Source organism: Lepidochelys kempii, chromosome 11, assembly GCF_965140265.1.
Source record: "Lepidochelys kempii isolate rLepKem1 chromosome 11, rLepKem1.hap2, whole genome shotgun sequence".
Taxonomy (NCBI): Eukaryota; Metazoa; Chordata; order Testudines; family Cheloniidae; genus Lepidochelys; species Lepidochelys kempii.
In genome coordinates this window covers 6,276,259-6,289,885 of record NC_133266.1, presented here as the reverse complement: position 1 = coordinate 6,289,885, position 13,627 = coordinate 6,276,259, and the positions used below count along the sequence as shown (strand labels likewise).

The following is a 13,627-nucleotide window of genomic DNA, read 5'->3' as shown; positions in this document are numbered from 1 at the left end:
TCAGGGAGGATAATTAACCACTGGAACAATTTATCTAAAGGTGTGGTGGATTCTCCATCACTGGAAATCTTTAAATCAAGGCTACATCTCTTTCTACAAGGTATACTCTAGATGAAACAGACATTAGGTGCTTGATACAGGAATTACTGGTGAAGTTCTGTGGCTTGTGAAGTACATCAGACTAGATGATCACAATGGTCCCTTTTAGCCTTAAAATCTGTGATCTATGAAAAAGCCAAATGAACAATGGGAAAGGAAATGATCATATAAACCTGGAAATGTACCAGGTAACATAGCTAATATCTGCTGCTTATTGCCTGAGAAGGTTTGGTTGTTAAAATCTGTAAGTTGATGCAAAAAGGGAGAGCATTTTTGAGGCTCAGAGTTGTGTAAAATGCAAGACCATTTCTTTGCTTTCTATTGATACAGTGTATTTATGTTGTCTTCATCCTTGTAGATCTCCAGTGGTTCCCCTTTTGCTTCAGGACCAGTCAAATATCACCTGCCATGCTTTTAAGATCCTTCCTGGACTTTTACACTGTCCCTCACGCACCTTAGGGACAGTTCTTACATCTGCCTCAGTGGCAAGGGAATTCTGACCTCTCGTCTCACCTTTCTCGCCTGTTCACACCTTCTTCCACTCAAAACCCCCTGGGCTCTGCATATGACTGAAAGATTTTTCCATAGGATCACCATAGCACCTGTCAACTTCTTGGGGGTCACCAGGTTGTATTGCAGATGCTCTTGCTAGTTCTGGTTATTGAAACATATTCTAGTTAGCCCTGCGGAGACATGCTCATTGTCAGTTTAGGTGCAGCTCTCATGGGAAACTCTGCACAACGCTACTCATGTCCATTTACTTCCTTAGTCTTTCTCTCTGACTAAGATCCATTCTTAGATGCAGCTGTACCCTCCACGTTAAAGCCACTCATGTAAGCAATACATTAGAGCGTATATTACTGAATTTATCCTCCCAACAGCCCTGTGTGTTAGAGAAGCATTATTGCCTGCATTTGACAGAGGGAGAAACTGAGCCAGTGATACACAGGAAGTCTGTGGGGGAGCTGGTAACAGAACCCAGCTCTCCTGTGTCTTTGGCCAGCATCTTAACTATAAAGCTATCCTTGCTCGCTTGCTCGCTTTTCTTTTCTTTCCACGGTCTTGTCACTGTGGCCGTAAGAACCTTCTCCTCTTTAGCTCCTGCCATCTTGACTTATGAGCAGAGGCTGAGGGAACTGGGATTGTTTAGTCTGCGGAAGAGAAGAATGAGGGGGGATTTGATGGCAGCTTTCAACTACCTGAAAGGTGGTTCCAAAGAGGATGGATCTAGACTGTTCTCAGTGGTAGCTGATGACAGAACGAGGAGTAATGGTCTCAAGTTGCAGTGGGGGAGGTTTAGGTTGGATATTAGGAAAAACTTTTTCACGAGGAGGGTGATGAAACACTGGAATGCGTTACCTAGGGAGGTGCTGGAATCTCCTTCCTTAGATATTTTTAAGGTCAGGCTTGACAAAGCCCTGGCTGGGATGATTTAGTTGGGGATTGGTCCTGCTTTGAGCAGGGGGTTGGACGAGATGACCTCCTGAGGTCCCTTCCAACCTTGATATTCTCTGATTCTATGAACTGCCTTCCTTGGAGACTCTGAGCACATTCAATTCCCATTGACAATGACGGGGCCTTGAGGGTGTCCAGAATCCCATACCTTACAGATTGTGACCCTGTCTGTTTTCTTCCAGCTGCGAATATGTCTTTTCTACCTTATCTTCCCCTGTTAACTCTCTCCCCCTCTGCTGTTTGTTATTTACTGTAACTCACTATTATTGTACTCAGTAAATCATTTTTGCATGCAGTTGGCAGATATATGCTAATTAAATTGTATTCTGTTGGATTATTAATGATCTGCCCTGCACACAGACTCAAAATTTTCTCAAATGGAAACCTATTATAATGGTCCGTTTCCCATGCTGTTCATTGACATCTGCTGAAGGCAGTATTTTTTCAAACTGTACTGTATTTATGAAAAATTGCACTGAGTATTCGAGCTACTCAGACCCCACCAGAGTTTTTTATTAATATACAAGTAGAAAACATTGCAGTAGGGGGACCATATGAGAAGAAATTATATTTAATGACACCACTGTTCTACCATCTGTCAGAACAAAATGTGAATACTGCTACCTAGAGATTACCAGTTTATGATGGTTCAGGCTACTGGGATGCCAGAGAGTGAGATTTCTGTGAGTATCCTTTTATTAGTATACAGAAAGATGAAAAATGGTCCCATAATGTTCCCATCAAGCTAGTTATTTATCATTTACAGGTCAGGCTACCTGTGCTCCATTTTAAACAGGCCAACAGCTACATTATCCCTCAAACACTGTTACTCCAGCAATTGTCCAAAGAACTAAATTTTCATAATGTGGTCTAGAAGAGCATTTGTTTTCAATTACTAAAGATAACTTTGGAGCATGATGTACTCTCTGTTTGTTAATGGAGTTGCATGGTGAGATACACAGTGTACTGGGGTCATACGTGCATGCTGAGATGACGTACACATCCGTTTAATAATGCAATTGTACATTCTGTGCTGATAGCACTTTCCATGCAAGGAGCTCAAAGTTCTTTACGGGCATTAACTGATGAAGCTCCAGGAGGTATCATGAATTAATCTTGGAGCTGATGCAGATGTGTATTCCATTCAGGTGCATGTATGGTACCCATCAGCAGCACTACCCATCTTGGCGGTGCACACTGGGTCCTGCATCTCCTCATGGGCCCCTCCCAAGGCTGTGTAAGAAAAGTGCCACTCTGTTCCCTGGCCCCCAGTTCCTTCTTTGCACTCACGGACAGCTTTGGAACTCCCCGTGTGGTTCTGCTCACATTTTTTCCTGATGTATTTAGCTCTTTGTTTCATTAATCCCCTAAATAGTTAATAGTTTATGTACCCTTTACTTAAGTTTTCTTCACTGTTTTCAGTTTTTATTTCTGGTTTACTAGTTAATTGTGGTGCTGAGCCACCAAGGTCATGCAGCACTTTCTAGGCTTCAAGCACTGCCCTTTTTGGGCGGCATTGCTTTCTAAAACTGACAGGCCCTTGGACTCCTCTCCAAGAAGAAGGAGATTCTCTCTTCCTCTCCTGCAGTTCATTGCAAAAAGACACAGAAGACTGCTAGGAGCCACTTGAGCTCTAAGAGAAGCGTGTCTTCCATTTCAAAGAGAGGCCTGGTGCAATGCCAAGATTCACCAGGTGCCCAGACCTTATAATTTGCGAATCTATGAATAAAGCAGCCTTAAGGCTGCTCTAAGGTATTCTGGGGGCCGTTCATATATATATATAATATGGAATGCTTTTTAGGTAACTTTACAGAAACAATTGTGCTTTAATCAGAAATTGTCAACACATATCAAATATTCTTTCACATAAGGAATGGGAAGGATATGTCCTCAATTCATTTGCTTTTCTCTTTGCTATAACCAGGACAAATGATACTGGCCTTCTTTCCTTCAAAGACCATTTGCCTTTAACTCAACTCGTGATCACTGACACAAACAGGTCTAATTCGGAGGCTGTTTGGAGAATCGGTCCCTTGCGTTGCCATGGAGACAGTGAGTACCAGTTCTTCTCAATCTCCAGATGTACAGCATGTCCCATCCTAGTTATTTTAAAAATATTTGATAAAAAGGCATCTTTACATATGTGGCTTTCACTCATGGCCCTGTGCCAGTTAGCTATAGAGAAGGGCATTGTCTTTTGCAGGACAGTTCTGGAATGCAGCTTCCTTCAACACAGAGGCCTCCTATCTTCACTTCCCCACCTTCCATGCAGAGTTCAGCGCAGACATTTCCTTTTTCTTCAAAACCACGGCTATGACTGGAGTCTTCCTGGAAAACCTTGGGATTAAGGACTTCATCCGCATTGAAATAAGCTGTAAGTGTCAACGCTGGAATTCGCCATATTCATTCTATACAGCTAGTTTGGTGGAGGGATGGGAAGCAAGCGCTTCATGATGTCTTTCTAATGTCCAGCATGACTGTAGATAGGACAAAATGATCTCTGGAGAGTAAGGATTCCATTGTTGCTAAGGCCCTGGGCTGGGACTCAGCAGATCTGGGTTCAATTCCCTGCACTGATGCACACACGCAGTGAACCTTGGACAACATTCTTGAACTCTATGTCCTCCAGTTTTCCATATTCAAAATGGAGATAATACTTATTTTTTAAAGCCTTTGTCTATTTAGACTGTAAATTTTTTGGAGTGGGGATTATCTCTTATTACATGACTCTGCAGCACCTAGCAGGATGGGGCCCCTGACTCATTTGAAGCCCATTGGTGTTACTGGAATGCTAATACTAAACCATTATAATAATTCCTATTATTCATTATTGTTACATTTCAAACATGAGGATGCCATTTTACTGTTTCTGCTTAACTCAGTGCCAGTAACACAACTCATTCTCAAGTGCTGTGCTCATAATTTTAACCCCTTCATGGGTAGGGATGAATTAGATGAGTTTAAATTTTTGTGCATGTCAAGAAATTGACAGTATGAGATCATTTGTCTAGTCATTCTCCACCCCATCATAAAACACTCTTAGACAAGGGCAAATAGTGTTAAAACAAAGATGTCTTGAGAGTTGAGGGCCCACAAAGAGTATGGTGAGGACTCTAACCCATGGTGAGAGCCATTAATTGTCCTGTTAGGCCCTGTGAACACCACAAAGCCCACTTAGTGGTTGAATTGTAATTACAGCTCAACTTATATATGGGGGGAAAATAGCAACAGCTAATTGGTAGGTTTAACCTCTCTCTCTTATTCTGCTGATCTAGAATATTAACAGGGGGAAACTCTTGTGGCTTTGAAGTGAAATAAGACCCCTCTGTTCCCAATTCTGTCAGGATGAGAAAATGCAGAATTGAGTGCCATCCATTTTATAATATGGTTATAATAACCTCAACATAAAATTTAATAAAATAAGGCCCCAAGGCCCTTTGATTCATTAAACCAGTGGTAAATGTCATGGTGCATTATCACAAGGTAATGATGTATGATTTAGTGTTAATTGCACATCAAAGTCCAATTTGGTTATAGTTCAGTGTATTGTATATCATTCTTGGGGATGTGAAAAAAATGACAATTTGACATTAACTGTGACAAAATACTACAAACCGCTTAGATGCTTGTTTAGCAAATTCTTTCATCAGCCCATGACAAAACATATGCTCACAAAGCAACTAATTATTGAAAAGTTGGGAAATTTGGAGTTGTTTTCTCCTTTTTAACTTGGACTCCTCATTAGCAGCATCTTGCTGTGTATCTCGCAGCCAGATGGAATTTGTAGACTAGAGGGCTTGTATGGAGAAAGCTCCAAAGATGAGCTGCTTGGAAAGGAATTGGCCTTTTAGCAGATGCAGAGGCTCAGAATAGATCTTTTTACCTATCCCCATAGAACATTTTCTAACTCAAGTACCTGAGCAACAGCTTCCAAAACGAGATCTATCCAATTTCTTGGACTTGAAACAACAGGTTTCCATGAATTTTCAATCCACTACCTTCTGTTTGGCATGCAGTTCGCAAAGCTGGTACTTTCAGTCTCTGGTGTATGCAGTAGTTTAAGGAGAGGAATAAATTCAGTAACAACAATATCAAAGACTTGTGGTCGAAGCCTGCTCCCATTAAAGTTGTTGGAATTATCCTATTGACTTCCATCAGAGCAAATTGAACCGCTTTATGTCACCCTGTCTTCTTGATTACGCTTCTGTCCCTCAAGGGGTGTACACTACAAAACACAAACCAAAAAAACCCAACCCGCAACAGCAAGTCTCAGAGCTCAGGTCAACTGATCCCGGCTTTCACTACAGGGCTAGACACAGCAGTATAGATGTTCTTCCTCAAGCAAGGTTTTAGAGCCTGGCTCCAGCCCAGGCAGGAACGTCTGTACTGCTGTTTTTAGCCTCGTAGTGTGAGCCCAGTGACCCCAAGTCAGGTGACCTGGGCTCTGAGATTCCTCGTCACTTGAGGGTTTTTTTTGACAATGTAGATGCACACTAGGATCCCTTTGTATCTCAGCATGTGCAACGTATGCCCCTCTATTCTGAGACTGTCACTTAACTCCTGTTTCTCATGATGTTTACCCTGCCACCAGGATCAGATCTACCCATGTGACCAACGGCTTTGAGCAGACACCTCCCATTACACACTTAAAATCCAGCTTCCTAGTGTGGTCTTTTATTAAGCATACATGGTTAGAAAGCTATGTTGGGAGGGGCAGGTTGGCCCTTTACCAGCTGCTGGCATGAGGAAGCTTTAACTGCCAGCATCATACTTTTGTGCAATGCTTGACATCTAAGTGGTTAATTGTCTCAGGGGAGAATAAACTAGTTTTCTTTGGGCACCATCATTGGCATAGCCTTAAAGTCGGGTATAATCAATGAGTCTTCAGCCCTTTGTAATCACAATGGAAACCAAACAGTGAGCTGTGGGATGAGTTTTACGTCTCGGCTGCCATGTTATTTGCTAGTTTAATAGTTAACGGAGCCTTCATTCACAGACTGTTCTTTGTTGTCAAAACCAGATATTTAACTCCATCCTTCATCTCTTCCTCACCCTTGTCCATTCCAGCCCCTAAGGAGATCACCTTCTCCATAGATGTTGGAAACGGGCCTATGGAAGCTACGGTGCAGTCTCCCACGCCTCTGAATGACAACCAGTGGCACTATGTCCGAGCCGAGAGGAACCTCAAGCAAACATCTCTTCAAGTGGATAACCTTCCTAAAAAGATTCTGGAGGCACCTGCGGAGGGGCATTTTCGTTTGCAGCTTAACAGCCAATTCTTTGTAGGTAGGGACCATTTAAGGCAATTTTTAGTTGTTTGCAACTTTTGTCTATAGTAAACCAGTACCATAACTTTTCTAGCCACTGAGGTTTGGCATCTTTGAGCTAGATAGTGCCCTGCTTTTTTATAGCCATGCAGTTGGGAGAAAAGAATAAGGATTGCCACCTCTTTTACCCACCTGCATGGACCATGTCAAAACCTCCAGAACCCTAGCCTCTGCGCTTGAGGGACTGCTTAGACAACGATTTCCTCGATTGTAGGTCCTGTTGAAATGATCTGTTGAACAATATCTGAATATTTCCAGTTCTGTAGCTTTTTGCAATCAGCTCACTGTGAGGATTAGCTGTTGAGCTCTTTTGATTGGACACACAGGTCACATAGTATGTTTCTGTACCCTAACAGGAGAGGCATAATTCTTGGATGCAAGTTTCTGGCAAAGTTGCAAATAATCTGTAATAGTTCCTTAAAATCTGCTCATTGTGGCAAACGTTCCCGCCGGTAAGCTCATTTGTGAGAATATCCATGTAAAGCAAGCACAAAAGAGCTATGAACACAGACAAAGTAAATACACTGAAAGAGGCAAACAGACATTTTATGTGCATATTATTTTTTACTGTATTTGCCCAACTCTCTTACACCCAAACTCCAATTTTGGGCTCAGTTGCTCCTACCTTTTTTGGTAACTGAAGCAGAGAGGACAAGGAGCCTTTCCCCTTCGCATCCCTTATACAATAGCCAGACTCTAGCTATCACAGAACTCCCCTTTGAGATGGAGTTGGGTGGCTGCACACTTCTCCATACTCAGGGCTGTGTATACATGATGCATTCTGGCCCTTTAAGAAATTCTATTTAACTGAAATGCCTCTGCCCACCTTAGCCTAGCAGTGGGATTTCCCCCAACTATACAAAGTCTACATTTTATGAAGTTTTTCAGTTTTCCATGAGATGCTTATAAAACCGGGGTCCAGTGGGGCTGGGATCCTTCTGGATGGGAAGACATATAAAAAAAGATACCCCACTAAACCAGCTATCATTGTTTCAGTGGTATTTTACCATCCTAAGTGCTAAGACATATTGAAGTCAAGCCCTAGTAGCTTTCAACATGGAGGGAATTTACTGAATTTCAGAGGGCCCATGTAAGACTGTCATAGTGTAGGACAGATCTATAAGGAAGTTAGGCTTAGCCCCCACCTGTGACTGGTTAGCTGTCTCCCAGTTCCTGAGATAAAAGATCAGCAAGAAGCTCTGTTGAAGTGCAACAACACAGTTAATGTGTGATTCACAAGCCCATGGCCTGGGGAGTGTAGCCCTCTAGGGAGTAGATAGGCTTCTGCAGAAGACTCTGGGACTTAACCATGAAGAAAAGGGACTTAAAAGCTGATGCCATTGATAGTGATTTTTGGCTGGCTTTAGAAAGACCCTGTCTACAGACCATTTCAGCCACCTTATGGACCTAAGCAGTGCAGGTTGCTTGGGATTTTCTACATAGGAACATAAGATGTGCCAGACTGGATCAGACCTGTGATCCATCTAGTATCCTGTCTCCAACAATAACCAGCTCCAAATGCCTTAAAAGAAGGTGGAAGAAACCCTGCAGTAGGCAGATGTGAAATAATCTGCTTCCCATGAAAGACTCACGCTAACTCCTGGTAGGTAGAGGCTGATACAAGACCTGAATCGTGTGAAGTAAATTTCATCCCATATGAAAAAAAAGAAAAACCAACAAATTAATAAACCACATTAATTGTAAAAGGAAAAAAGCAGCCAAACATAATGTTCTCTTATAAGATATGTTCCCCATGTAACTTACAACATATTTGTTTAGAGAAACAAGGTAATATCTGTTATTGGACCCTCTTCTGTGCTGAGAGAGACGAGCTTTTAAACTATCGGGGGTAGCTGTGTTAGTTTGTATCCACAAAAACAACAAGGAGTCTGGTGGCACCTTAAAGACTAACAGATGTATTTGGGCATAACTTTCATGGGTAAAATACCCAGTTCTTCAGGTGCATATGCACGTGCACCTGAAGAAGTGGGGCTTTTTACCAACAAAAGCTTATGCCCAATAAAATCTGTTAGTCTTTAAGGTGCCACCAGACTCCTTGAAGCTTTCAAACCGTCTCTCTCACCAACAGAAGTGGGTCCAATAAATGATATTACCACACTCACCTTCTCTCCAGTATACTGGGACCAACATGGGCTACAACAACACTGCGTACAATATATTTGTTTCTACATCTGCAATGCTCTGCATACCAGTTAAGATTAAGGGGTTGCCATAATCGGTATGCACATGCTTAATTAATAATCCATATAGCTGACACGATTTGCTGTTTAAAAAATGTTACAAATATTTTTTAAATTAATCTTCCTATTTTATTTAATTTAAACTCAGCATTTCATTTCCATGAAGGAGATGGCTAGTCATCAAGATTTAATATCTTTTATTTTTATCATCCCTTCTGAATGAATTCAAGTATTTTGCAATTCTCACAAACAAGACTCAACATCAAAGTTTAATTTAGTTTATTTATCTTCTGGAAGTATTTATGGATCCTTCTGGATGGAAGGTGTATGTTAATATAAGATACTACTGTTATGATGAACAAATGTGTATCCAGTGTAGCTTTCCAAGTATAATGTCTTCTGTACCTGCGGAGATGTTAATAAAGACAGAATGAGAAGGGACAAAATCTTTTATCTCTACAGGTTGAAGTTTAAATATGGCCTGGATCACACAAGTAGAATGAATTCTGGAGTCTAAGATTAGTTTCTAGTGGCCTTGAGAAATTTCACTGGCAAAATTTTGGACTTGGGGAGATGTTTGCACAAACCATGCTTGACTTCAATGGAGCTATGGCAGTTTACACCAGCTAAGCTAATAATGTCTATTATTTACCATATGTAACTTTAGGGACAGATCCTGCCCTCATACCCCATGAAAGGCTATGCTTTTAGGATTGTAAGCAATGGCATGATTTTCCCCTTCGGGTTTTGTGTTGTTTGGCTTAAAATCAATCTATAAAATAGCTATTACCTAGTGATATTTACAGAATTGTTTGTGGGAATGTTGAACCAAAGCCTTTTTCAGAAATGTTAATAGAGCTATTAGTGGTATTTAGCCAGGATTTGGCAGTGTATCCTATGTATCACTGCTCTGGCGGTGCCGTTCTCTTCTGCAGAAATTAAGTGTCTGCTGTGCAGAGGACCCTCACGTACCGACCCATTCCAAGGATGTCTTTCAGAGACTGAGGTGTGGACTTCCCCTGTTCGTCTCAGTGAACTCTTAAATCTGGAGTCTAATGACCACACTTCAAGTGTCAATATTGTTAATATGTTTCACTGCTGATCATTTCAGCAGAAAAATCCAGCCACTCTGAGATCATGAGTAGAATTTAAGGATGGTCCCACCATGATATTTTTTTCCCACTCTAACCCTTGTGCTTTGCATGTTCTTAAGCTTCAGCTCATTCATAAGATTTTCAAGTAAAGTTCAGTTCTCAGTTTGCTCGTTTTAACTGGCTATTGCAGCTGTTATGGTTCCATATCCAGAGACATGGTACCATGTACATGGCATTGGCCTGAATGTCAGTCATGCTATTCCTCGGCTTAGGGAAACAGGCTCAGGTAGCATTAAGCTACCTTTGTGTTCCTTGTATTCTGAGTCCATGCAACTGCCTGCTCAAACCCTGGTTTAAACCTTAAGGCTGCTTCACATGGCTGTCTATTGGATGTACCCAGGGAGCGATTTCTGGCCACTTTAAAGCCCCCTTTATGCTATCAGAGCATTGTAAAGGGGAAGTGGTGTATGTAAGAATCAGCTCCTGTATGTGTATGCTCATATCAGCTATAGAGGAGCACATTGAAACTAGGCTCAGTATGACATTTCTTCTTTGCCTCTGCATTTTCCACCTGTTGTCAGTGCAACTCAGCTCTACCATTCTTCATTTGTTCTTGATTCACAGTAGCAGATGCTTGTGCAGCCTCCTGAGGTTACATCTGCTATGCATTTCCTGTCCCTAGTGTGGTTTCTTTCCTAAAATGTCCTCAGGTATTGTTTTTGGGGGGGTGGGTGGGAAGGGAGAAGTATACAAGCATTTACTTTTACTTGGAATTCCACTCTGTCATTTAGCTTATGTATGAAATTGTTGTTGGGCTCTTGTGGGCTCCCCAGTCAATCAGTCAGTGAATCATGGAGGTTTAGTGGGGTGTACTAGGCAAAGGCCCCCTGCTGCAGCCTTCAGGGTCCTACCACACCCCGTCCCAGAAAGGAGCAGTAGAGCTTAGTCTTCCAACTGGCCTAGAGAGACTGCGCAGGAGGCAGCCAATCAGGGAAAGACTGCACGAAGCAGCCAATCAGAGGGTTGCAGACCCATGTAAAGGGAGCTGCAGTTCAGAACAGAGGTAGTTCCTTGCTGGAGCTAGAGGAGTACAAGTGGTGCTCCTGGCTAGCTGAAGGGAGCTGTAGTACCATGGACAACTCAGTTGCTGGCAAGGAGCAGGGGAGTAAGAGAGAGCTCCTGGCTGGCTGGTGGGACTTGTTCATCACAGGCCTTGAGGTGAGGGTGGACCATTGGTAAAGGTGCTGAGGCCCATGGTGCTGTAGCAGCATAGCAAAGAGCGGAAAGGGAAGCAGTGGTACCTGGCTGCTATCCATAGCGTCCCTGGGCTGGGACCCGGAGACATGGACAAGCCCACAGGGGAGAGGCCTGACACTCCAAGACGAGACTGAAGACCACTGAATAGGGCCAGACATAGTGAACTGTTTGGACTCTATTGGACTTTGATACACCCCTGGAAGTGGGCCTGAAGTACTTGATGGCCCAGCTGGAGAGCTGGGGCCAGAAAGGCCCAGAGAGGATGAAGACGTTGCTTCCAGGGAGGAAACCCAGTGGGTATGGCTCGATCGCGGAGATGGTGTAAAGACTGTTGAACTGTTTACCCCGCAACGGGTCTGTTTTGCGGGTCTCATTCCACAGAGTGTGACTCGGCCAGAGGACTCAGTCGCCGAAGACCTTCTGCAATTAGAGGGAGAGTGCAAACACATACACTCAGCCAAAGGCACTCGCGAGAGGTGAGCGCTGCATCCTGGTGACAGGAGGATATTCATGTGTGCTTTGTGCAGTTGGGATGTTTCCTCCCAAGTTTTAAATAATACTAAAGCTACTTCTACACTGTGCCTTGAGTAAGAAGGAAACTACTGGAATCACAGTTTTTATATTACTGCTTCTGTGTTAAATTCTGTGCTTTAACTCTGCCCCCAGAGCAAAACAAAATCCTTTTCCACACAGCCAAAGTGACAGTCGTCAGTCATGAATGCTTAGAAAGTCTTTCAGTATGGTGTGCTCCAGAGACAGTGTCTATAGAGCGGTGGAGCAAGCACAGAGTTCAGATTCAGAATAATCTTAGCCACGGGCTTAGGTTTTGGGTTGGAAACTGCAGCAGCTCTAGGGTTTGGGGTGGACAGTGCCAAAACCTCATACATACTCTCTCTCTCTCCTGAGGAGGTATTGGATGCAGTCAAAGCGGAAACTGGAAAATAATCCCTTCCAATTGTGCATTCATCCTCAGGAGGGAAAACACAGGGGAGTGTTCAAATCCAAACCCCGCAATCTCTCCACACGCACACACACCCCGCAAACAAAAGGTGAAGGGATTCAGAGTGAAGTTTCTGCTTTTGTTCCATCCCTCATTATGACAATACCATCTAACAATACCACTGGTGGCCATACTGCACTCAATTACAGTCCCTCCTCATTAGGACAACGTTCTTATTAATTATGCCTAATAGGGGAGGTGGAAAGGTGTTGACCTAATAATAGATTTTAGGTTACATGGTTTATATACTGTACAAGTTACCTAGATAGTACCAGAAGGATTCTTTTCCAACTGTGATTGCTATAATAATGGAAGGGCAGTTGATATATGTCAGTATACATGGAATATGTGGCATGCTACTAATATGATTTTCTATATGTGTGTGTGTGTGTGCATGCACACAGGTAGAGTATGCATTGCCAGTCAGATGAGTCTATGACCCTAAGTGTTGAATTATTAGCACCTCAGTAAATTCATAACCACAAGGGTTGGGCTTTCAAAGGATTCCAAGGAAATAATGTGCTCAGCGCCCATTGAATTTCGTACCTGCTGCACCTGTGTATACTCCTCTGATCGATTCTGAGACATGTCACTAAGAGTGCAAAGGGCAAACAAGGAACAAGCTTGCAGGCCAGGTTGTATAAATTGTGCTAAGCCTGGCACTGAGGGCCATGCAGGGTCATGCCAGAACATTGCATGCTCTTGAGGAGAAGGGGAGATGGTCCCTCCTGAGGATTCAGGGGAGTGAAATTGCTACGCTATTCGTTTGGATAGTTCAGCACACCCACTCAGCTGGCTGGGGTGTGAGGACATGTCCTTGTCTCCTCCTCTATTCCCTTGGGGGGTATTTTCTGCCTCAGGGGTGAGTAGAAAGATCAGTCCCCATTTTCCGCTCAGTGTAAACATGGCCATAACTAGCACAAAAGGGATGGAAGCTCCCTGCATTCCTGTGCAAGGATAGGGGCATGTTCTAGCCTCATAATCTTCAAGAGAGAATACAAAGCCAGAGACGTGACTGTACCATATAAAGCTCTTGTACTGCTCTGCCGGGGGACAAGCCTGGTTCAGAGCAGCCCAGAACTGGCAGAAGGCAGAGGTGATGTAGAGTTCTCTTTGCATTCCTCTCATAATCCTGAGATGCACCATTTGCTCCTCAGCTGCAACCAGGGACTGGAGCCATTATGTTCAAATCAA

The 13,627-nt window shown here is 43.0% G+C and overlaps 1 protein-coding gene across 7 annotated transcripts in view; it reads left to right on the top strand.

The window, feature by feature from the left end:
- Window positions 1-13,627, top strand: part of CNTNAP5 (contactin associated protein family member 5) — a 421,643-nt gene that overhangs the window by 347,291 nt on the left and 60,725 nt on the right. For all 7 annotated transcript variants that reach the window (XR_012154186.1, XM_073305030.1, XM_073305029.1 and 4 more), the window contains 3 exons: window positions 3,479-3,606; window positions 3,758-3,928; window positions 6,622-6,840. Coding sequence is in view for 6 of the 7 variants with exons in the window: in XM_073305030.1 (XP_073161131.1) it covers window positions 3,479-3,606; window positions 3,758-3,928; window positions 6,622-6,840 (518 nt within the window). In the remaining variant the exon portion in view is untranslated. The remainder of the gene's footprint in view (window positions 1-3,478; window positions 3,607-3,757; window positions 3,929-6,621; window positions 6,841-13,627) is intronic.